This window comes from Lygodium microphyllum, chromosome 7, assembly GCF_053477565.2.
Source record: "Lygodium microphyllum isolate KBCC chromosome 7, Lygodium_microphyllum_v1.1.10, whole genome shotgun sequence".
NCBI lineage: Eukaryota > Viridiplantae > Streptophyta > Polypodiopsida > Schizaeales > Lygodiaceae > Lygodium > Lygodium microphyllum.
Genome location: NC_141141.1, coordinates 151,827,104 through 151,852,902, shown reverse-complemented (window position 1 = coordinate 151,852,902; position 25,799 = coordinate 151,827,104). Strand labels below are relative to the sequence as shown.

The 25,799-nt window shown below is 41.3% G+C and overlaps 1 protein-coding gene across 1 annotated transcript in view; it reads left to right on the top strand.

Moving 5' to 3' along the window:
• Positions 1 to 1,721: 1,721 nt before the first annotated feature.
• LOC148034087 (Biotin/lipoate A/B protein ligase family) overlaps positions 1,722 to 25,799 on the top strand; it is a 57,356-nt gene continuing 33,278 nt past the window's right edge. Inside the window, exons 1-2 of the mRNA XM_087682079.1 lie at positions 1,722 to 2,150; positions 2,261 to 2,499. Of these exons, the coding sequence (XP_087538205.1) occupies positions 1,978 to 2,150; positions 2,261 to 2,499 (412 nt within the window). The 5' untranslated portion in view covers positions 1,722 to 1,977. The remainder of the gene's footprint in view (positions 2,151 to 2,260; positions 2,500 to 25,799) is intronic.

Below are 25,799 nucleotides of genomic sequence, written 5' to 3'. Positions count from 1 at the left end.
GTTAAAGTCTCCTGCCATAACTTGTGTGATTTCTAAGAAAGCTACCATCCCTACGTGTTGTATTGTGTGTACGTGAATTAACTAGGGATTTCATTGCTCTAAAAGGGGGAAAATAGTTTTGAAAGGAGGAGAGAGAAAGGATCAAAGAACACAACTTTGATACCAACTATAATGGAGGCCTAGGAGAGAGATACGAGAGAGCAAAAGACTGCTACAGAGAGGAGAAAGAAAGAGGGAGATAGAGGGGAAAGAAGAGAGAGAAAGACTAATAGAGGAGAGAGAAACAAAGAGATAGAAAGAAAGGGAGGAAGCCGTAGAAGCTTAAAAAAAGGTGAGGAGTTAGTTATTGATAATACTTGGATACCCTAAATTGGATCTTTTACACCTTTTATACCTTGGTCAATGTGACTAGGTATGCAACTCTTGGTTCTCATGCATCTCACTCGTTACAAAAAGCAAATGTTTCAAATGTATAGGGCTTGTTTCATTCTAAATTGCATCCTTTCTCTTTCTTTAAACCATAAATTGTCTCTCATATGAAAAAGAGGTGATCACTTTGGGCATTGTGTTAGTGCGTTTTGCTCCATTTTAGTGTATGTTTTGAGAACTCACTGTAGGAAAGTACTCTAACAAGGGAGTCATCAAATGTGACAATTCTAGTCTTGTTTCCAGTTAAATTTTAGTAGGAACAGCCTATGTACTCAATGTACTCCATGCTTTTTAGGTGTTGAATCATGTTCAATACACTTAAGGCCTTGTGGAAACAAGTTCTATGTGCTCCCCAACTAGTGTTTATGAAAAACCAAGGTTTAATGTAAATGAATTGTAAAGTTCTCAAAACAACTTCTAAAATCTATACTATTAGTTAAGGAGAGGTGGGGGGCGGGTGCCACGTGGCAGCCCCCCCACCTCCCCCACAAAAAAGAAAGAGAATGCGGGGGCGGGTGCCACGTGTCCAGCACCCCCCCAAAAAAAAATTGCGCCCGCCCCGTCGGGGCGAGTCTAGGCATGGAGCGCCTAGTTTATACTAAAAAGTTTTAGAATGAACTTCCAAAATCCTTCTAGAATTTTACTCTAAAATCCTTCCAAAATACATATAAATTGACTCTAAAGTCCTTCCAAAGTTTTGAGTAAAGGGTTTTTGTATATGTTAGGGCACAATGGCCAACATAATCGTGCCCCTAAAAGTGATAGGTACACTCACCTCCCATAGATGGATAATTTTTCCTAGCTTTCTCAGCAATGGATTGAAGGAAAATTTGAGTGTGAGCTTGTGATTGGTGCAAGGAACACCAAGGCCTCGGATTTTTAGACCTGTCTTGATGAGAAATGTCTGTAGGGTCGTTCAGCTAATGCGTCGAGCATACATGAAGAGCAAAAGCATTTGTACTGTGTAGGAGGTAACAAGCGACTGGCCCCGCCTGTGTAGTGGATGTCATTGGCAATGTCAAAGTCAAGGCTGCCACTGGGACAGTACGGTTTGTAGGCAAATCAGGATTCAGACCCATGACATGTAGGCGACAACAACCGTCCGGCTTCACCACTAACCGACTTACATACATCTGTGATAATCGACAGAAATATTTTAAACACAAAAAAAAAATCGTGTGTGAAACCCCGCTTTTCCAGGAGCCGACTAGCCATCTGCACTAGTCTGAATTGGCCGGGCATAGTCAGGACTCAGAACAGTGATCTCACTCTACTCTTGATATAAAACGGAAAACCAAGGAGGGGAAAAAAAAAAAAAAAAAAAAAAAGTCTGCGCCACGCTTCACAGATCCAGGCAAGAACAAGTTCGCAGCTTCCCGTCGTCCCTCTCTCTGAGATGCTCGAGCAGGGGCATTTTTCGATCGATAGGGAAGAAGTTTGGTGGCATTCTTTCGGACCCTCTACCCTACCAAAACTGTTTTCGTGAACACTCTCCTCAACAGCCTTGTTGGCTGGATTTCTGGAGGCTGAATTTGGTGTGGTGCATTCATGGCGTGCAGGAGCAGAGCCCTGCTACCCGCCATAAATCTGATACGGCTTCGCTCCTTCCCCATTTTGCAGCAGCTGCACTTGGAAGAACGCCTGCTGCGCACCTCGTGCGATAACTGGTGCATCCTCAATGATGGCGCGCGAACTCCCTCCATTGTCATGGGTATCTCAGGGTAAGCTTCCTGTTTGTCTCTGACTTTGATAATGCAAAGCAAAGAAACATGTATGCATTGTCTTTCTTCTGTCTGCACTTGGCTTCGTCAAGTTTGGGATCCACGTGCAGGAAACCACATACGTTGCTTCAATTGAGTAACGTTGTGCAGGACCAACTACCAGTCATCCAGCGTTTTAGTGGCGGAGGCACAGTCATTGTTGATGAAGATACCGTTTTTGTGACCTTAATTTGTGCACGAGATGCAATTCAAGGCATGCCGCTCTTCCCGCGCCCTATCATGCATTGGACTGAGAAGTTCTACAGTCCAGTATTTCAAGCTAATCAAGGATTTCAGCTACTTGAACACGGTATTTAGTTTCTCTAATAGTTTTCCTACAGAAAGATTCCCATGAGTAACAGTACATCTGTATCACAAGTTTTGAGAACATCATGTTGCAATCAATTTTAAACAGTAGAGCTGAATATATAAATCCTTGATTGCTTATAACGTCGGAATTGTCCACCTGAAAGACATCACCAAATGTTACAGTGGGCAGACATGCCAAATCCATATTGTAGGTGTCCTGTTGATGAGTTTCATTAATGAAGTTTTAGATCTAGTGTTTCCCAAGTTTTCAACACACACAGTCAAGTTTTAATAAAGGACAAACTAATTTTCAGAGGCCTAGGCATGCTGTAACAGAGCTGGGTGAGTGCACACAGAAATTATGCAACTCTTAGGTTTTGCTGCTTGGGCCTTGTTTGCACATGTGCTGACTTATTTGTGAAGGTTTTCAAGCGATTGTATGGGACAATTCACCTTTGTGCTCCCTGGTTGTACCTCTAAGCAGTATGTAAGCAGGTATATTTCACACGGTCATCTTCAGTCCATGAGCCCTTATTAATGAGTTAATGGGAAGCACTACTGATTAGTAGCTTAGTCCACTTTAGGGTTCAGGAGATCTGTGGGTTGACCACTTTTGGGACCTCCCTATGTTCTTGTGTCTTGTTTTACACAAAATTATGATGTTCAGAGATGCACATGTTGACTATTTCATGAAGGTTTTGAAGTGCTTTTGGTCTTGCATGGATTGACTTTTCTGCTCTCTGGTTGTGCCTCTGAGCAGTATGCAATGCGGAAATGGCTTTGGGTTAATGTATTGCTGCTCTCCTTAACCTTGTTAGCATCCTGCCTGCAAGCCCTATCAGTGAATTGGGGGGAACCCTGATGATTAGGAGCTTTTTCCACGTTTAGGGTTATGTAAATTTTCAGGTTGACCACTTCAAGACCTTCCTATGTTCTTGTGTCTTGTCCATTTTATGTCTGTATGCAGTAGCCGTAGCCCCGTTGTTTTTGGTGAGTTTACCCATTGTCCCCCTTTGGTGGGTTCCCTCCCTCATTAGGGCCCTTATGCTTGCTGCTGTTGTATTTTCATGGTCCATACCTATTTAGGTTCATTCCCTTCACCTAGAACTTTCCTTTTATAGATGCTTTTGCATGCACAAGTTTTGACATGTGAAGGTTTCTTCCAACCAAGGAGTGATGTTGTAGTGTGACAAAGTGGAGGACTTGCATTTTCATCCTACTTCTGTATGATGGATTTGTGTCTTCTGCCATTACCTCCATCACCTCCTCTCTTACCGATCTGTGCTGCAAGGTGATTACATAGGCAGCTTCTTGTTGCTACTAGATTTGTATAAACTTGGTAGTGGAAACCTCTGCTGTAGGTAGGGGTTTTGGTCAGCATCATGCTACTTAGGAGACTTGCATCTTGCTGTTGAGGCTCCTCCTTTTTGTCAAATTGCAAGTGGAAGAAGGAACTCGTGAACAAAAGATTGAACTCAAAAGAGCAAGATGCAAATGATGAAGAAACCAATATTAGTGATGAAGAAGGTTCACACAAAGCAGCCCTTGGATATGCCACAAATTGCAATGTATGGCTGCAGCGATGATTGAAACCAGCCTTCTTCCTCGAATAGAGTGGTAAATAACCTCATTAAGCACTAATTACAGCAAATAACAAATTCACAAAAGTGAAATGCACACTTTACCATACAATCTTGGACATTGGATAGCATGTTGGCGTCAAGTGAAGTAGTGGGGAGGCAAATGACCAAGACAGAGAGAGAGAGAGAGAGAGAGAGAGAGAGAGAGAGAGAGAGAGAGAGAGAGAGAGAGAGAGAGAATCGTAGAAAATCTATAGTAAAGAATCCTGTATAGGAGTGCAGATATATACACGTGTGCAGAGAGAATGTCTGCGTATGTCTCCACCTCGAAGATGTCTCTCTCCGTGAACCTGGAGGGGAGTCTCCATGGTCTGCATCCTAAAAATTGAGAGCACAACTCAGCAAAAGTGTGAAAATTGGGGCCAATAAATAGGCCACTAATAATGCATCTAATAATGCAAGTTGGCTCCATTATATGCAGGCGACTGGACAAAACTGTCCAACCAGCTGTAGTCCAACCTGCCACAGCTGTTTGACCTGCCCTGCCATGTGTCCTGCTGACGTCAGCTCTTGCGCTCCTACCACGTAGATTGCTTGATGCATTTGCTAGAAATTGCACCTGTGTGTCTAGGGAATGCCAAACTCTAACACCCCCTCTTAGATCTTGGACATGGCAGAAGGCTATGGGATCTGGAGTGCTATCAAAGTAAAGCCCGAGGAAGTGCCCTCGTAAACAAGTCTGCAAGATTGTTCTCTGTCTTGTAGTAGACGAGGGCAATAGTCTCATCCAAAATCTTCTCCCGAATGAAATGGTATTGGATCTCTATATACTTTGTTTGAGCATGAAACATAGGGCTCTTGGCCAAGGCAATGCAATTCTCATTGTCACACACTGAAGAACAATAGGACCTCTCTGCGGGCAGCCAAGCTTCTTCAAGAGCTTGTGAAGCCATATTGTCCTCACATGTAGTAGAAGACACCGCTCAATACTCCACCTCAGTCGAAGATAGGGCAACCGTGGGTTACTTCTTGCTGCTCCATGAAATAGCGCCAACACTTGAGGTAAAGCAATAACTTGTCCTGGACCTTCGATGATCCACATCGCCAACCCAATCTGGATCACTCCATCCTGTAAGTACCAAGTCTATAGTACCGGTACCTGCTAGATAATAGATCCCAAGATCAGGGGTTCCCTGTAGAAACCACAAAATCCTTAGAGCAGCTTGCCAATGCACCATCTTGGGTTCACTCATGAAACCGGCTAGTACACCTATAGTATAACATAAGTCAACATGAGTATTAAGAAGCTAGATCAAGGAGCCAACTAATTGCCTATAATGGGTAGTATCTGCCAAAGGAGAATCGGAATGAGTTGTAGCCTTCCAAATCGGGTCCATAGGAGTTGTAAGAGACTTATATCCCTCCCTCTCACACGTAGTCAAGAGCTCTTGTACGTATTGCTGTTGGAAAATAAAGATCCCCCTCGGAGTTTGATGGATCTCATGACTGAGAAAGAAATGAAGAAGTTCCATATCCGTCATCTCAAACTTCTCATAAAGTGTTGCCTTCGTCTGCTCAACCATTTGAGTACGGTCACCTGTCACAATCAAGCCATCCATATAAAGGACAAACAATATACAACATGCACCTGAGGTGTGAATATAAAGCTGGGGGTCGACTTTGGAATGTTGATGCCCTAGTTTCTCTTGGAGGAACAAGTCAATCTTCTCATTTCAAGCATGGGGAGAGCTCCCTCAACCTATATACCTTACCATCTGAAGACTCAAAGCCTAGAGGCTACTCAACATAGATCTTCTTCAAATCCCCATTTAAGAAGGTATACTTCACATCTAGCTGATAGACCGGCCATCTCCTATGGCTAGCCAAGGCAAGAACGGCGTGAATGGTAGCCATTTGAGATGTAGGGGAAAAATCATGGAAATCAATGCTTGGGTGCTGCACAAAACCTTTAGCAACAAGGCAGGCCTTGTGCTTGTCCAGCATGCCATCACTGCGGTACTTGGTCTTGAAGACCCATTTGTCTTCAATGATCTTCTTACAAGGAGGCTTTGGCACAAGGTACCAAGTGCCATTTCTCTCAATTGGCTCCAGCTCCTGTTCCATCACTCTCCGCTAATGATCATGCTGTAAAGCTTGCTTCATGGAGATAGGCTCCCGATCCTGCATAACATGAGCCATCAAACAGTAATTAGTGTAAACAAGCTCTGTGTGGTGTCCCCGATTCCTCCGAGAATGCTGCAAGCCATCGAAGAGTGCCGCAAGCCCAACAAGGAGGTTGGATCTCCCCTCGTCGCTCTCCATCTGTTGAAGTTCTTGGAAGGTCCACTGACGGTGCAATCGGTGAGTTCGGTGGCTGAGAACTAAGCTCCTCATCTGAAAAAGAGTCTTCAAGAGGCACAAGCTCTAGAGGAACAGCCGCGGGTGCCCAACTATCACCAAGATCTCCAAGAAAGAGGTGTTTCTCACCCCCCTTTGAGGTTGCTTCCATGAACCGAAGATCATGGCTCGTGTAGACATCCTGCATCACGGGATCATACAATTGGTAACCTTGAGACTGTAAGCTATAGCCCACAAACACCTGTCTTTTGGAAGTTGCTTCAAATTTGTTACATTGTGTTTTCGGGATGTGAACATAGGCATCACAACTGAAAACCCGGAAATAAGAAATATCTGGCTTAGACTCAAAGTACGTCTCATAAGGGGTCATACCAACAACAACGACCCATAGACACTGAGGTGTCTGACAATGCTCCATCATGGTAGGGGCCATCTCAATCACACTGCGATTCTTCTGCTCTAATATGCCATTGTCATGAGGGGTGTTGGTATTGGCAAACTCTTGGTGGGTACCATGATTTGCACAAAAACAATCAAGCTCATTAGAAACAAACTCTCCATCCTTATCCGATCATAAGGTCTTCCCTTTCCAGCCCGATCGGTTCTCCTTAAAGAGCAACCAATCCGTAAAGTGGAAGAAAGCCTTGGACTTCAGCTTCAAGAAATAAGCCAATGTCATCCTGCTGTAATCATCCACAATTAGCATGGAATAAAAGTTTTCTTGAAGGGACTCCATCCTCATCGGTCCACAAAGATCGGTAGAAACAAGCTCCAGGGGTGTTGAAGACCACCTCGAAGCCTTGCTGGGAATAGCATCACAAGTTTGCTTCCGATGGATGCAGGATGCACAAGGCTGTTGGCTCACCACAATATGCGGCAAACCTCGAACAAGCTATCCCTTAGATGCCTTCCAAAAGGTAATCATAGTTGAGGTAGCCAAAACCAAGCATGCCAAAGCTCGTAGATTGAGTTTCAGAGGTAAGAAGAAGAGAAGTCAAGGCAGAAGAAGACCGCAACTTATAGACCCCATTTTCCTTATAACTTGAAGAAATAACCTGTCTTGATCCACGATTAAGAAGAATCCACGTTAAACTTGACCAAGATGCCAAGGGCACATGTAACCAGCCTTCCTTCCGTGGATGGGTGGTAAATTCTTGATTACAACTTAATTACAGCAAACAATTAGTGCAAATCTGAAAATACAAATTTACCTACTGATCTTGGACAATGCATACCCGATTGGCCCCAAAATTGGCACTTTTTTCAGTATTTCTTTAGCTTTATTGATGAGAAGTTGATTTACAATGGGATTCTCCCAATCCCTTTCGGTATTTCAAGTCTCCTTGGTGTTCAAAATCACAAGCAAGTCTTTAATCTGATTTGCCCCTTGATTCGGACAATCAATTGGCCTTCATGCGCTTTGATGGAGATGGAAAATGCCCCAAATTTAATTATTTGCTGGTCCCTCCACTTGAATAGACTAAAAAACAGCTTCAACCCTGTTGAATCCAAGTCTTGGAGCTTCTAATTTTTGGCACGCTTCTTGAGGCTGCTGCAAAACCCTAATTTCTACTGCAGATTAGGGTTTACAGCAGAGAAATCTGGAATTTCTCACCCTCCAAGGGTCCAAATGTTGAGATCTTTGGAGCAAGACTGTGAAATGGTTGGGAGATGAGAGGGAAAGGTGTTGAGAGAGAAATTTCAGAGTTTTGTTACGAAGAATGACTGAAAATTAGTTAAATGCAGTTGTTGCCCTTGTTGTTGATTGGTCTTCTCCTGCCCTTGGCAGCCTCAGAAGGTCCTCCAATAGTTGCAAATCAAACTAGCAACCTCCCGTTCCTCTCTCTTGTAGGCTGAATTTATAAAAATGCCTCTCCAGCCTCTAAAGACGTTTTTAAGTCTTGCATGGGCATTTTCGACAAGTGACAATCTTCCCAAATGGTTTTTCTAGCATTTTTCATAATTAAATATCAGTTTTCAGTCTTTAAATACTGAAAATTAATCTAATAATTATTTTGATGCTCTGAAAAATAATAAGACTGGCCAATAATTAAATTGGTTAGGCAACTTCCATTTTGGAGTGTCTTTGCGGCATCTTTGACCATCAGATTGGCGTTAGGTACCGGTAAAGACCACTTTTTTAGTGTTACCAATTGACACTTATAGCCAAATGGATGACCTAGGCCAACAAATGGCACTAGATACCACTAAGTACCTATGCGGCATAACGTATAGCAACTTTTGCCTTTGATATCCCATGATTTCTTTGGGTCCCGGGCTCGTAAATTTACTTTAATCCTAGTTGCATCTCACATGTGCAATATTTACTTAATCATATGATTAAAAATTAATCCACATGTTAAGTGAGGTTTTAAAAATACATGTTCTCATGACAATACAAATCTTGTGCATCAAAAGGAGAAGGTATCCCAAGGTTGGGACATAAAGTACCTCAGATGTATGGGCACCACCTCGCCCATTTGAAATAAGATCATAGTACTCCGAAACGGTGTTTCGGGGATGCTTGCATGGTGCAAGTGTCCATGCAAGACTTCAAAGGTAGGCAATTGTGGAGACAACTAGGGAACTCACATGCTTATTTATTCGGTGTGCTATCCCTTTCAATGTGGCTGCTACACATCAATGAAATAAGACAATCAGGGCAGTGAGCTGCATAGGGTGCGAGTGGGAAGGCCCATCCATAGATGCATTATGCATACAGAAGCTTCGAAAAGAGAATATCCATAGAGGCTAAATTGGAGTCCTTGAGGGAGACATGAGAGAAATATTGATACATAATATTATGCGATGGATGGTTAGACATGCGCCGAAGGAATGTTTACAATGTTCTGGTGCCTTCATGTAAAGACACTATATTCATTAAGGCCATTGATGCCTTTGCCTCAGATCTTACCATCACATGAGCTTTCATTTGGAAGCACATATGATAGGTCATCATGGATGTAGGAGTCCAAAATGTGGTGCAGGTGGTGACAGATAACGGAAGCAATTGTATGTCTATGTGATGTATACTTGAGGAGGAGTTTTCTAGCATAGTATGGACTCCATGTGCATCCCATTGCCTTAACTTGCTTATTGAAGATGTTGGGTAAATATCTTGGGTGGATGACATTTTCAAGATGACAACAAGCATTGTAAGATTTGTGAAGAAGGGGAGCAACCGTCACAAGTATGTTTCGAGCCAATAGTATGCTTGAGCTATTGAAGCCCTTTGCCACTAGTTTTGCTTATATATTTACTGTATTAGAGAGGTCGATACGGGTCCATTCAAATTTAATACAGACCATTGCATGCCAAGAATGGCTCACATGGAGTGAAAGAGAGTCTTCAAAGGCCCTTGCTTTTAGGTGTAATATTTTAAATGAGAGTTGGTGGGTTGAGGTGCATTGGTGAAAAGTCTTATCTCTATTTACACTATATTGCGCATCACTGATATGGAGGGGAGTACTTTGGGTCTTCTATATGAGTATATGGATAAAATTGGCGAGGCCTTGCTTCGCAATAGTTTTTTGTCCCAAGACAAGTAAGTTTTTGTTTAACTTTTACACATGTAATTATTTGGTGTTAACGACTCCTTGATGATTGATAATTATTCTAACTTTTAATTTTTTAACTTATTTTATCTACGATCCATCATCCTTCGCTCTAAAGGGTTGATGAGATTCGTGCAGTGTGGAATGCATGATGGGATTGGTTTCATAAACCAATACATGCTGTTGCACATATCTTGCATCGCCTTTGGCGCAACGAGGAGCAGTGCACCAGCGAGGAGTTAGAGAAGAGCTTCATGGAGTTTATGAGGCGTCTCACAGGGGATGATATAGATATGATGAGGAGAGTAGAGGATGATTTGTTGGCATTCTGTAATCATTCTCTTGATTTTGGCCAGGGCTTTGAGAGACCCAGCTTCAGCCTATCTCTTAGTGGGAGAAATACAACAATTGTGTTTCTACTTGGGTATGTGATTGGTGACTTTTATATTTTGAATCTTGATTATCTAACGTAATTATGCAAACTAGGTAACATGTTCTATAATCTATTGTCCACTTAAATGTTGATTTTGCGGCTTGCATATTAGCAATTGCTAATTACTTAACCTCAATCTCTTAAATTTGAAAGAGACGCATTGCCATTCAGGTCCTCTCACAAGATTGTATTTTAGGGCTTGCTGAGAGAAGTTGGAGCACATGGGTCCTTTTCCACACCAAAAAGAGAAACCAGCTCACAACTGCCCAGCTGGAGCGTTTAGTGTTTTGCCATTGCAATCTCCAGCTTCTTGAGAGGACCGCTCTGTCTCCTGAGCCTTCACAGGTAAATTAGTAATGATTAGTATTATGTATAATTGACTTTTTAACCTTGATACTTAACATTACTTGGAAGTTGGATTGTAAATTGTGATATGTATAAACATTGAACATGTTGAATCTTCTCTCATATGATATATCTTTGTCTCGTTCACCTTTACAAGTGAATGTTGTCAAGATTGATATAGAGAAGGTACGTGACATTCCGCAAATACCATAGGAGTGGGATATCTATTCCATGCTCTATGAGGAGCTATCGACACTGATGCATGAAACTCGTATATAGAGGAGGGTTAGAGTAAGGGCCACATGTAGTTGTGTATCATAGGTAGAGTCAAAGCCAGAGTTTGAGACTGAGGCTGAGACTGAGGTTACTTCATCAACTTCTCGATCAGGATCCTCGGAGTCGGATGAGGAGATGATGCACAAATCCTTAGAGTTCGGATGAGTCATGACTCGTGATATACAAGAGTCAGTTTAGCATTACAGAGAGCCTACAATTATTAGTTGTTCATTGATGTTGATACTACTTATTAGTTAGTAGCTACTAGAGTCTAGAGACTAGTACACAGTGCTCAGTGCTCACTAGACTTTGGAGTTTTGACTGATTATTCACATGATATAGTAACATGTATCATTGTATCTTGATTTTACTTATTATGCATCTTGATTATTGTTCCATTGTTCTTGATGTCAGTCTCCACTATTCTTGATGTCAGTCTTCAATGCTTTTTAGATTATAGATGATTCATGAGTCATAAATTATAATTCATTTTCTTGTCTTAAGTTTTGAAATTTGAGTCGAAATTGTGCTAAGCTGTCTTAAGTTTCAACCATTGAGTCTTGACTCCTCAATCTTCACTTGTGAGTTGTGACATGTATAATGAATCATGATTTTAATCATATGACATGAAGACTCAAAGTTTTGTATGAAATTTGGATACATGTTGTTGTAGGCATTGATACATTTACATATCCACATAATACTATATTTATTTTAGTGTGCAATCCGAAACACTGTTTTCTCGTTTTCAAAATTTGACTGAAACTTTGGTTTTTCCCATTTCCATTTCCCCTGTTTCTAAAACTGCCCCATACTATGAATAAGATGCATGTTACCCCGTCCTTGAATAGGAATAGAAGAACTATCACCAATGAGAATCTAGCCATGGGAAGGCCGTAAATGAGCAACACATGCTGAGGAAGGAGTCATGTGCCGTGAGGCACCACTGTTAACAATCCACTCCTGAGTGTCTGGGGCTGTCAACATAGGATTAGAGGCCTTCAGGGTCGATTTTGCAACTATCTTGAAGTGGAGGAAAGCAGCTGATGAGGGAGCAGCCACCGCTCAGGAATCCTTTGAAGGTTTCTCCTTCTTCTCTTTGTCGGGGCAATCCTTCTTCTAGTGACTTGGCTTGCCACAGATGTGACAAGTGGACTTTTTTTCCTTGTCCTTCTTTGATTTATCCTCCTCCTTCCTCGTCTTTTGAGAAGACTGACCAACCAAGGCCTCAGATTTAGAAGCATTGGTCCCTTTCAATTGCTTCTCTTGGTCCAGGACCATAGGAACCAACTCCTCCCACCAAAGAGTCTTAGATTGCCTTGAAGCAATCAAGGTGGAATAAAAGCCATTGAAACGGGGCGGTAACTGTGAAAGAAGAGTTATCGCTATGTCTTTGGAATTGATCACGTTCCTGGCATTTTGTATTTGCATTTGAAGCTGCCTCAGCTTGTTAATATGTTCTTGCATAGAAGATGACTTATTGACACTCATGGTCCTCGTTTGCACTTTCAAAGAAACTCATTTCATGACGGCTGTATGATGCACATTTGATCAAGCTCCAGCCACCTCTCTCGGGCCACTGTCAAATGCTCAATATGAGAGACAATAGCTGTAGTGTACGAGAGAAATAAAAATGAGCAAATGCAAGAATTGACTCTGTTCCAATGCGCCTGAGCCTTTGTCAACTCCAACTTATCATTGGAAGAGTCTGGACTTGTCTCGTGAAGAAGGATGTTAAAAAGCCTCCTTAACAAGCTCTGCTAAATCATAGAACTCTAAAATGACAAGCATCATAACCCGCCAAATGTGGTAGTTCTTGTCATCAAGCTTTTGATTTGATGGAAGAGTCGGTAACACGGGCACCTTCCGGTTCATGATTGCTCGAAACTTTGTCTCCACCTTAGAAGACATCTTCACCTACAATGCTTGCACAAAACACAAAAAGCAGTCCTCTCTGACTGAAAGCAGCCTGCTAGGGCTCTTTGCTAGTTGTCTTGCTCCTTCTTCACCCATTGGAGGCAATGAAAAGGTAAAATCTGCACTTGAAGGCCCAAAACACAGCCTTCTTCCTTCTCTAATAACAAAAATTGGCAGCAACTTCAACAAATTTGCTTCTTTCTCACACGCCCACGCTTGCCTCAGCCTTGTTCTGACGTGTAGCCCTCCTGCTCGCCCTTGAACTTTGAAAATGCAGCCTTGTGTCATGCTGAAATCTCGTCTTCAGGTAGATCCACCCTTGGTCAGTTCTTCAATGCTTTGATACCATGTTAGAGTTAAGCAATGCAGAAGCGAATGACCAAGACACACAGAGAGAGAGAGAGAGAGAGAGAGAGAGAGAGAGAGAGAGAGAGAGAGAGAATGAAACATAGAAAATCTGTAGTGAAGATAGTTGTATAAGGATGTAGATATATACACGGGTGTAGAGAGAATGTTTGCGTATATCTCTACCTTGAAGATCTCACTCTCTGTGAAACCCAAGGGTAGTCTCCACAGTTTGCAGCTTGAAAATTTAGAGTACAAGTTAGCAAGAGTGTGGAAACTAGGGTCAATAAATAGGCCACTAATAATGCATCAAATAATGCAGGTTGGTTGCATTAAATGCAATCGACTAGACAAAATTGTCCGACTAGCTACAGTCCAATTTGTTGCAATTGTCTGACTTGCCTTGCCACGTGTCCTACTGATGTCAGCTCCTGCATTCCTACCACGTGGATTGCTTGATACATTTGCTGGAATCTGCACCTGCCTGTCCAGGAAATGCCAATTTCTAACAATTGGCCCTAGAATTGGCACCCCTTGTGGTATTTCTTTAACTTTTATTGCACATGGATGGAGTACAACTGAGATCCTCTAACCTCCTCAAGTAATCCGAGTGCCTCTTGTTGTCAAAACTGACCAAAAGACTCCAAACCAATTCGCCCCTTGATTTGCCTAGGGATTGGCCTTCACCTTGCTCCTTGAAAGATAAATTCAGCCCTAAATTTAATATTGGATGGTTGGCCTTATGAATCTTCTTGAAATTCCTCAATTTCAGCTATTGCAATTCAAGTCCTAGGTCCTCAATTTTAAGCATGCATTTCGACTGTCAAAATCCTAATTTTTGTTGTAAATTAGGGTTTATAGTAGAGAATGATCGAAATCTCTTCCTTTGATGGCTCAAATCTATTGTGGCAAATGCTAAGATAACTTGAGAGATGGTTGGGGAATGAGAGATAATGATTTAGAGAGAGAAATTTTAGAGTTTTATCGTGAAAAATGCTGATAAGCTACTGTTGCCTTGCTCAAACAGCTATGGAAGTTATCACCTACAGCTTACGATCACCAAAAAGACTACTATCCCCCTCTTGTATGCTGTCATTTGCACCAAAAGGACCTCGGGTTGCTGTCACCTACTCTTGGAGGGCTCCAAATTGCTGTTACATGTAGGAATGATCCCTGGTGGCTGCAAATCACATTAGTAGCCTCTTCTTGCTCTCTAATAACCTCATTCTCTCTCACAACGGTTGCAATAGACTTCCACCAATCCTTAAAAAACGTTTTTTCCTTTGTTCTTGTGTTCAGTAGTTTTCAATGCTTCCATCATTGCATCCACTTTTGACATGATATTAGATTTCAGGATCATAGGTCATGCTGCTGTTTTACACTATTTCAGGTTTGAGTTTTGACTTTTCGTCTGGTGATTGGACATGTTATGACTGTTGCAATAGATTTTCAGCCTGAGTGACCATCTTTTAACAATTTTCGGCTTGTTTTCTCAGCATTTTGTAGACTGCCATTTTTGTTCTCAGCTTTTTGGGCCGGTTTTAGGGTTGGGGACTCGTTATTGACGCTTCCAAATCTGCATTTTGGTGTCTGTTGCTTGCGTTTTACTGATCAACGCCTGCGTTTTAGCTGTTTGCTCCTATGCAAGGTTGGGTGATAGACTAGTTTTGGTTATTTTTGGTCCATCTTCTCGCTTTATGGTACATTGTTCAGCTTTAGAGAGGGTTCATGTGCATCTGATTGTTGCGTTCTCATTACTATACTCTGGTTACTGTTGATATTTTTTATATGTGCTTTCTTTACTGCTTGGAACTTGTGCAATCCTTGTGAGTCTGTATTTTTGGCATACTTTTCTTCCTAAAGATCCATTGTCTTTCTTCATCTTCTTTGTATCTCCCTCATGATGGCTCCTTCGGCATCTACTCTTGATGGTTAGGGTTGCTTTTCTTATTTACTTATATAAATATTTTATTTTTCTTTTCTTTAGTTGCTGTTGGTTTTTACTCCAAGAGTTCTCTTGGATTAAGCCGGGATCTTTGCATGGCTAGAAGAGGCAGCCATTGGGACAAATTGGACTAATGGTTTGTCTGAGCCTTAGGACCAGTTTCATATTGAATGGGCACTGAAGAATAGAATGCCAGTGGTTTGGGACTGTGTGCTTAGCCACTGGAGATGGTGCATGACAATGAGCTTGACCAAGACAGAAGATGCACATGTGAGAATGCTCACAGAATAAAAGTCACCGTAACTGAGCCACTTTACACTTTTTGATTTGGCTGCAATGATAAAAGTTGCTTAGAACAACTTGAGGAATGCAGGGGTCACCATCCCTAAAAGTTAGGGAGTTACTATTTTTGGATCCTAAAATCTGTTCGCGTCATTATCTTCGTTTTTGCACGAGGATTAATTCTTTGGTTTGTGGTTAAATTTTACACCGAACATGGACAATTTTAGACCGAAAGGTTTAAACGGGAAAATTGTTACATGTATGCCACGTGGCACAAATTCCCGAGAGAGAGAGAGAGAGAGAGAGAGAGAGAGAGAGAGAGAGAGCATTAAAAAAAACGTAATAGGCATAAGGGGTAGATCTGAGAGTGAAGTTTTGAGGAGCTGAGGGCAAATTGCTGCAAGTATATCAGCTATGGAGAGTACTTCTTCGTCTCTGACTCATGTACGGAGGTAGAGCTTGCTTCCTCTGGTCAACTCTCTCTCTCTCTCTCTCTCTCTCTATTCTGAGAGGAAATGATCTGCATGATGGACTGATTCTATTGAAGGGTTTTTCAGCTCTGATTCAGTGCTGTTTGTGGGATTGTTTTACTGCCGGAATGAGGCCAGGGTAAAAGGGATATTGTTCTGGATATGCTGGACAGTAAGAACAGTGAATACAGAGTTCTACAGACTGCAATTTTGCACATGAATCATTGAGTTATGCATAGAAAATGCTTTCCTAAAAGGGATGTTGTTTTGGTCATGTTCTACTGTCCTTATGCAGCTAGGATTTACTCAGAAAAGATGAAAACCAACTGTTCATAGGTTATGTATTTTGGAATATTTCATTTTTGTAACTTTCCATCTTTTAATTGGTGAAGAAATACCGAGAGGCGTGCCGGTCTTCGGGGCCAATCTGGTGTTGAGCGAGGGAGTGAGGTCTCTGTTTGTGTGTGTGAGTGAAAAGACCAGGTGTTAATTAAAGGGACTACCGCTTTATGTGAGTCATAGACCGGTTTCATGGTTTCATTGCCGGGATTTGAATTCTTTTCTGTAAGAATTTAAGCTCAGACAGTTTTGGGTGAAAAGGCCATTCACAGGTTTTATAGAGATTATAGGACTAGAGAGATGGCAGACATGGACAAAGGCAAAGGAAAACTCCCTTATGAAGAAGAGAGTTCTTCTGCTCAGACACCGAAGAGAGAGTATTGGTGCACAGGTGTCAGTACCTTCTAGAACCAACATTGAACCACAGGATGAGGAGCAAGAACAGGAGGACTTGTTTATGGCACAACTCCTCAGTATGGTTGGCTCTTTCGAACAGCTTGTAAAAAATACTCGGATGCAAAAAATTTTGAAGTCACATAATGAGGATTCTCAGGTTGAGTCATCACATTATACCATGGAGTGCTAAAAAAGACAAACCTCTAATGTGTGAGCATGTGGAAAAGACACCAAACATGGAGACAAGTCTAGTGCAACAAGAATCATAGGCACAGGATCAGGGAGTGAATGGTCAAGCAGTTATGCACAAGTGGCACAGCAGACTATTCCTCCTCAGTTTGCTGCTTATCTTGGTTACTTTGGTGGTGGGTTAGTTTTTCAAGCAATGGTTGGATTACCCACTGGTTAACAAGGATACTTGCCTAGAGGGCCACTAGGAATGATGCCTATTGAGGCAGTGAACCCACTTTATGCTAATATTGGCTTACAGCCCGGTTATCAGACTTTGTAGAGTCCTTATTTGATGCGTGGAGTACAAAATGCAGCGGCTGGTTTTTTTCAGCCTAGTGGGCATATGGCAGCTAAGACAGGTGAAATGAATGCTGATAATGTGCCTAAAGGACTTCCCTTTTTACAGCTACCTGTCTATGACAACTTGACACCAAAAAGTACAAAGCCTAAAGACTATAAAGAGGGTGGCCAGGCATTAAAGTTTGAAACCTTCAGTGGTATGCAAGATAAGCTGAAAGCTTTGACATTTATACAGCAGTTTGATGCAGCTTACATTGGAGGGAATTTTACTCAGACTTATAAGGTTCGGAAGGCTGCAACTTTTTTGAAAGGTAATGCTTTGCATGCAAGGATATGCACCTGCTACTTGGGTCCATTTCAAACAGTTGTTTGCAGCCTCATGGTTAACTAATACACTTGAAGTAGATGTCATGATTGCATGGCATAAATTGGACGTGGCAAATTGTATGGATTTAGAAGAGTACAATAAGAAATTTTGGGAAGCACTTTTGTCTGTGAGTTCTTATAGGACAATTTCCCTGTTAGAACAAATTGAAAAGTACTGTTGCAGTTTGCCAGCAGGGATTATTGTACCAAGACTAGGGTTACAAATATGGTGCAGTTAATTGAAAATGCTTGTGGGGCAAATGCATTGTTGAAAGGAAAAGCTGACAGCTTTAAAGGCATTGAAAAGAAGGATTCTCAGTTTAAGCAGGATCCTGGCAAGAAGAAGAAGCAATTTCCAGAAAAAACCAGCTTTACAAATAAGTCTTTTTGGAAGAAAAGATTTATAGTAGCAACCTCAGACTTCTTTTAAACAGGGCAAAGGTTAGAAGAGGCCACTTTTTGGCAAATCATTTGAAGAAAGAAAGGCTTTAATGATGGCTAGGAAATGCTTTGTATGTGAACAAAAATGCCATATTGCTTCTAAGTGCCCACAACAATCTTCTAAAGATGCTGAGGATAAAGATGCGCCAAGTAAAAAGAAGCCCAGCATTGGCTTAGTGCCTGACATGGTGGGAGATCAATCAGCTGATGATGCTATAGAATTGTGCAGAGCTTGGGGAAAGATTAGAGATTCCATAGTGCTTATTTTCTTTGATCCTGGAGCTCGTGCAAACTTTATCTCACCGGCATTGGCAACTAAGCTAGGTATATGTTTCGAGTAAATGGGACGAGTTGGACAGGTTTATTTGGCATGCCGAGGATATACTAAACCTGTCACCCCCATTCTTGGCAAACTCCGTATGCACATTCAGAGTTATGTGGACACAGAGGAGTTCCATATTATGCCTTTAGAGGGCTATGTCTTTTGCTGGGTATTCCATGGTGCCACAAGAAGCATGCTATCTTGGATACTTACAATAAAACGATTACTCTTGTATATATGAACAAGACTCATGTGTTAGATGTGAAGCTTAAAGGAGAGTTTGTCCCAGTTGTTTCTGCTTTTGCAATTACTTCTGTAGTGAAAAATCATATTTTTGCGTACTTGGTTTTTACAAAGCAAGTTAATGAAGTTGACAGTAATGTGTCTGTACTAGATGAAAGTAAAAGGGATTTCTTGGATAAATTCAGTGATTGTTTCTCAGATTCGTTACGAGGAGAGTTACCCCCTGAGAGGCCTAAAAATCATACCATAGATCTTATTCTAGGGACTAGTCTGCCCAATAGGCCACCGTACAGGGTCAATGCAGCGCAACAAAAAGAGATTATGACACAGGTTAATGAGCTTTTAGAGAAGGGACTAATTCAGCCCAGTAGTTCTCCGTTTTGTTCACCTGTGTTGCTAGTTTAATAAAAGGACGGCTCTTGGCGAATGTGTATTGACTATAGAGCCTTGAATAAGAACACGATCAAGAATAGGTTTCCGATTCCGAGGACAGATTACATTCTTGATTGATTACAGGGAGCAGGAATGTTTAGCATGATAGATTTGAAAAGTGGGTATCATCAGATCTGGCCAGAGGATATCCATAAGACTGCTTTTAGAATGACATTTGGTCTCTATGAATTTTTAGTCGTGCCGTTTGGATTGACCAATGCTCTTGCTACGTTTAACAGGATGATGGATAGAATTTTCCGCCCTTATCGAAGTTTCGTTGGCACATTCTTTGATGATCTTTTCAAAGAATGAAGAGGAGCATAGAAAACACTTAGTTACAGTTTTTAATGAGCTTAAGCATAACAAATTACTCATTAATGGCAAGAAGAGTGAATTCTTTTTGGAAGAGATTCACTTCCTTGGGCACATAGTTTCTAAAGATGGTGTGAAGATGGATCCTGCAAAGGTAGAAGCAATTGTCTCTTTGCCAGACTTGAAAACCGTTCATGATGTCCGCAGTTTCCTTGGCCTACGCTATTACTACAGAAGATTTGTAAGACACTTTGCAGAGATTGCTTCTCCTTTACATGTGCTTGAAAAGAAGGATGTCAAATGGCAATGGACTGACAAAGAGAAATCAACATTTAGATGTTTGAAGGGGAAAACGACTATAGATCCAATGCTTATTTTGCCAGATCTGTCTAAGACATTCCTAGTGCAGTGTGATGCATGTGGAAACAACATTGGTGCTGTATTAATGCAGAATGGCTGAGTTGTGGCATACGAGAGTAGACTACTTTCTGTCATTGAAAGGACTTACCAAATTTATGAGAAAGAGTTATTGATTGTGATCCATGCACTTTTTAGTTGGGAAGTACTATTAGCTTGGTGCTGATTTTGTAGTGCAAATGGATCATCAAACACTTAGATACTTTCTCACACAGGCTAAATTGTCAGAGAAACACGTGTTGGGCAAATTTCCTATCTATGTTTCATTTTTAGATAGTGCATGTGGAAGGCAAGAAGAATGTAGTCGCAGATGCTTTATCTCGCAAACCACAGGTATCGGCTGTTTCAATTTCTTACCACCATGATTTGGATGATATGAAAGAGCAGTATGCTGATGACGAAGATTTCTCTGAAATCTATGAACAGTTGATCAATAGCCAATACCATGATCATTATGTGTTCAAAGAAGGCTTTATCATAATGCATGGAAGACTATGCGTTACAAAATAGGTAAGGCCAAAAGTTTTATTAGAAAGTCATGCTCCACCATATGCAGGACATCGTGGTATTGATGCTATAGTCAAAGCGATAGAGATTTTCTTCTATTGGCCAGCCTTGAGATCTAATGTTGATGCATATGCTAGATCTTGCCTTGTATGCCAAAAGGTCAAATTTGATAGATAGAAGGCACCAGGGTTATTGCAACCACTATCTATTCTAGAAAGGCCATGGGAAAGTATTGCCATGGATTTCATTTTTGATCTTTCAAGAATTTCTTCAGGGAATGATGGAATCTGAACTATCATTTGCAGATTCAACAAACATGCACATTTCATTCCTGTAAGGAAAAAGGTTAAGTCAGAACACATGGTAAATATATTTATGCATAATATCTTCAAGTACCATGGAATGCCACGGTCAATTGTCAGTGATAGGGACCCAAGAATGAATAGCTTGTTTTGGAAAGCATTGTTTGAAAACATGGGCACTACGCTGAAATTTTCATATTCTTTTCATCCACAAACTGATGGACAATGTGAAGAAACAAATATGAGTGTTTTAGATCTACTGAAGCGTTATGTTTCAGATCATAAGACTTCTTGGGAACACTACTTGCTATTGGTTGAGTATGCATACAATAATACAGTGCACTCATCTACTGGCAAAGCACCTTTTGAGATTGTGGAAGGTGGAAAGAAACTGTCTCCCATTTTGCAGAAAAAAGATAACATTTTTAAAGCAGATCGTTATGTAAAAGATTGGGAAGAAGCATATAAAAAGGTCAAGTATGCCTTAGAAAAGTCACAAGCTAAACAGAAAAGAGCTGCTGATAGTCATTGTCGGGAACTCTTGTTCAAAAAGGATGATTGGGTCTTATTGTGTTTTGAAAAGGCACGTTTGAGAAAATAGAAAGGCAAGGAACATTTGTTTCCAAAGCTGAGTATGTGTTAGTATGGCCCTTTTCAAGTCTTAGAGAAGATCAATGACGTGGCGTATAGGCTGAAATTGCCAGCGAATTGGAAAATTCATAATGCATTCCATGTGAGCCTATTGAGGCCTTTTATTGGTAAAGTGCGAGAATATATGGTTCAAGAGCAACAACCTGAAGTAGAGGAATTAGATGAGATTCTAGTTCTTGAGCAGATCCTGGCACATAAGGATATGAAAGTGAAAGGTAGAGTTATAAGAAGATTTTTGGTGAAATTCAAGAACTATTTACCAATGGATACCAAATGGATGGAAGAGGGTGAATTGGTAGATTCGCCTCAATTATTACAACTTTACTGAAAAGCTTTCTTACTGGAATCTACAGTGACTTAGAATGCTTTTTGAAGCAATGTACATTCTCTATTGTACAGTTGAATACTGTATCTCATTGAATAATGCACAATGTATGGTTTACACTTAGCATTAACGTGTGTATAATTGAATGAAATGTCAGTGCTTTGAAGTTGTATTTGTTACACTTTAGTTGAATGATTATACATGTTGTGACACTAATAGTTTAGGGATACGTGCTATCGTTCTGTGTTGCATCCGGAAACATGTATATTAGAAAGGCTCCTAGTAATCATAGTTGGATATAGGATGTGATCCTCCACCTATGTGAGACTTAAACTTGCAATGGCACAAATGGTAGTGGGGAAACTCCTACCATTGCCTTGTGTCGTCTGTTAGCAAGTGATACATGCAATGATACTAATTAACATGGAGAATTTTGTTATCGTCTTGTGTTATCCGTTAGCATGTGTGGCATGCAATCGAGGTCACTTGCTTCTTTCAAGAGGGGGGTATGCCACCAGGTGGTGATACTTTTTACAGTTGCTTTTCTTATTTACTTATATAAATATTTTATTTTTCTTTTCTTTAGTTGCTGTTGCTTTTTACCCCTAGAGTTCTCTTGGATTAAGCCGGGATGTTTGCATGGCTAGAAGAGGAAGCCATTGGGACAAATTGGACTAATGGTTTGTCTAAGCCTTAGGACCGGTTTCATATTGAATGGGCACTGAAGAATAGAATGCCAGTGGTTTGGCACTATGTGCTTAGCCACTGGAGACGGTGCAGGATAATGAGCCTGGCCAAGACAGAAGATGCACATGTGAGAATGCTCACGGAATAAAAGTCATCGTAATTGAGCCACATTACACTTTTTGATGTGGTTGCAATGATAAAAGTTGCTCAGAACAACTTGAGGAATGCAAGGGTCACCATCCCTAAAATTTAGGGAGTTACTATTTTGGGCTCCAAAATCTATTCGCGTCATTATCTTCGTTTTTGCACGAGGATTAATTCTCTGGTCTATGGTTAAATTTTGCACCGAACATGGAGAATTTTAGACCAGAAGGCTTAAACGGGAAAATTGTTACATGTATGCACTATGGCACAAATTCCCAAAAGAGAGCGAGAGCATTAAAAAAAACATAATAGGCATAAGGGGTAGATCTGAGAGTGAAGTTTTGAGGAGCTGAGGGCAGATTGCTGCAAGTATATCAGCTATGGAGAGTACTTCTTCGTCTCTGACTCATGTACGGAGGTAGAGCTTGCTTCCTCTGGTCAACTCTCTCTCTCTCTCTCTCTATTCTCAGAGGAAATGATCTGCATGATGGGCTGATTCTATTGAAGGGTTTTTCAGCTCTGATTTAGTGCTGTTTGTGGGATTGTTCTATTGCTGGAATGATGCCAGGGTAAAAGGAATATTGTTCTGGATATGCTGGACAGTAATAACAGTGAATACAGAGTTCTACAGATTGCAATTTTACACATGAATCATTGAGTTATGGTCATAGAAAATGCTTTCCTAAAAGGGATGTTGTTTTGGTCATGCTGTACTATCCTTATGCAGCTGGGATTTTGTCACGAGGATGTGAAAATTTGTTGCTTTGCTTATGTTTAATTGACATTTTGATTAAAGGATTAATCAAATGTGCAATTAAAAGATGCACATGTGTTGCACATGTGAGATGCAAGCTACTTTCTCACAGTTAAAGACCGAAGGACCCTGTGAAAAAGATGGGTGTCAAAGGCAAAAGTTGTAACAAGTTACACTTGTTAGATTCTAGGTGAATCTTGGTGTCAGTTTTGCCCCTAGGACCATTAATTGGCCATTAAGTGTCAGTGGTGACACTAGGGACTAGGCATTAATTAATGGATTAATGCTTGTCCAAGGGTCAATTAATGCATGGGACCACTTTGGGTTGCAAATGGCCTAGCCAATTAATTTTTGGATGGGCAAGGTCAATTTTCTGGGCATGGATTAAGGGCTGAATTAAATTTCAGAATTAATTAATTCTGAAAATTAATTAAATGGCTGGAAATTGCTGAAAATGGATTAAAAAAGCTGCCACTTGGCAAAACTTTCCCATGCAAGTGGGGGAAAGGCTAAATAGGGCTGAAGGGAGAGGGAAATCTCCTTTTTTCATTTTGGAACTGTTGGAAAGAGGTGTTGGACTGTTGCTGCCAGCTTTTGGGGCCAATTCCCAGCCATTGGAGACCATTTTGGTGATGGAGATTGCATATTCTTGACCTTGGGAAGCTGACAATTGCTGCTGATGCACTTTCTCCTGAAGATCATAGTCTCTGATGCTCCTATTGTTGTTGGTGCAATCCATTTTGGGCTGGTACAACAGGGCAGCAGTTGATTTTGATCAGTTCTTCGCGACAAATCTCAAAATTTTCTCTCTCTACAGCATTCTCTCATCTCCTTCAGCCTATGCTCAGCCATTCTCAGCAATTCTCAGCCATTCGGAGGAGATCTCAGCCATTTTTGGTGGGCTGATCTGTAATTTCTGCAGTAAACCCTAATTCACAGCAGAAATTAGGGTTTAGCAGCCACCTTGGGATCCGTGCCAGAGATTGAAGGCTCAAGGGACTGAAATCAGCAGCTGATAATTGAAGATTATCAAGGGATTTTAGGAGCCAGCCCATCCCGAATTGATTTGGGGCAGCATTTGGCCAGCCAAGGGTCAAATTGGAGAAGAAGTCCTAGGTGAAACAAGGGGCAAATGACCTAAAAGGCGTGCTGGACATTTATGACAGCAAGAGCAATTGGTTAGCAAGAGGAGATTGAAGAATCTCAAGTTGTACTCCTTCCAATTGAATGAAAGCTAAAGAAATACCACAAGGGGCGCCAATTTTGGGGCCAACAGGGTGTCTACTGTCTAAGAATGTTATGGTAAAGTGTGTATTTCATTTTTTGTGCATTTATTTATTGCTGTAATTAACTCTTAAATCAGGTTATCACCACCCATTCCAAGAAGGAAGGTTGGTTATAGATTTACTCAGAAAAGATGAAAACTAACTGTTCACAGGTTATGTATTTTGGAATTTTATCTTTTAATTGATAAAGAAATACTGAGAGGGGCGCCGGTCTTCGGGGCCAATGTGGTGTTGAGTGAGGAAGTGAGGTCTTTGTTTGTGTGTGAGTGAAAAGACCAGGTGTTAATTGAAGGGACTACTGCTTTATGTGAGTCATAGATTAGTTTCAGTTCAGCTTCAGGTTTCTATGAGGATGCTATCTCTTGGTACTTCAGAGGTTCCGGTTTCAGAGAGGGGTGCCATACGGCCGAAGAAGAAGGAAGTCTCGGTGCTATTATTGTGGCACAAAGGGACACCTCCAGAAGGACTGTAGGATATTAGCAGCTTTACGACAGGAGCAAGTGCAGACGGTGACGATGGGTGATGACTCTTTGGGCAAGTCTTCCTCTTCTCTAAGTCCAGGTTTAGGCTCCATCTATGTGGCCCTAGCGTTGGCTGCTAGTACAGGTGATGGGGTCATTCCTCACAACTCTCCAGTGGGCCAAAGAGAGTGTGAGAGGGTGGTGAGATGGGATAGGTGAACCTCATCTATACAGGTATGCAGGTGTATAGGTTCTAGAGCGGGGTTTCCCTGATGCACTAATTGAAGTCTAGCAGATTCAAATCCTGGAGTTGGGACTGATCTCTAGGTCCATAGTGAGCTGTTTATTTGATAGAGAGAAGGATTGGCTACTAGTTTGAGCTCACGAGGGGACACTTTGGCGGTCTAGCCAAAGGCAGGGAATCCATGGTCACATATGTTGAGAGGCATTTTTAACAGGCTGGTTTTGTATGCTACTGTGAGACATTGTTAATAGATATTGAGTGCTGCTATGATTCTTCTCTATTTTTAGGTGTTGGTATAATTGACATCGACATCAGGTTTTCTCTAAGGCACCTTGGTAGTGGCTTGTGCACCCACTATTGGGGTATCCATGGTTCTACTCTGGTGGTCCTTGTTGTATGCACTATGATGGGACATTATCATTGTATATTGTATTGTATCAGATCACCCATGATGTGAGAGAGGGTGTTAGCAGACATGTCAATTCATCGTTGAGTTTGTGCATGTCAGTGGGCTAGGGCGCAAGGATATGATCCTAATTATTTAGGTATTTTTTGGCATTTTATGATGGTCATTTAAGCATTTATTGCTGGCTGACGAGAATTAAATGTTGTCCGACATGACCTTATTTATGGCAT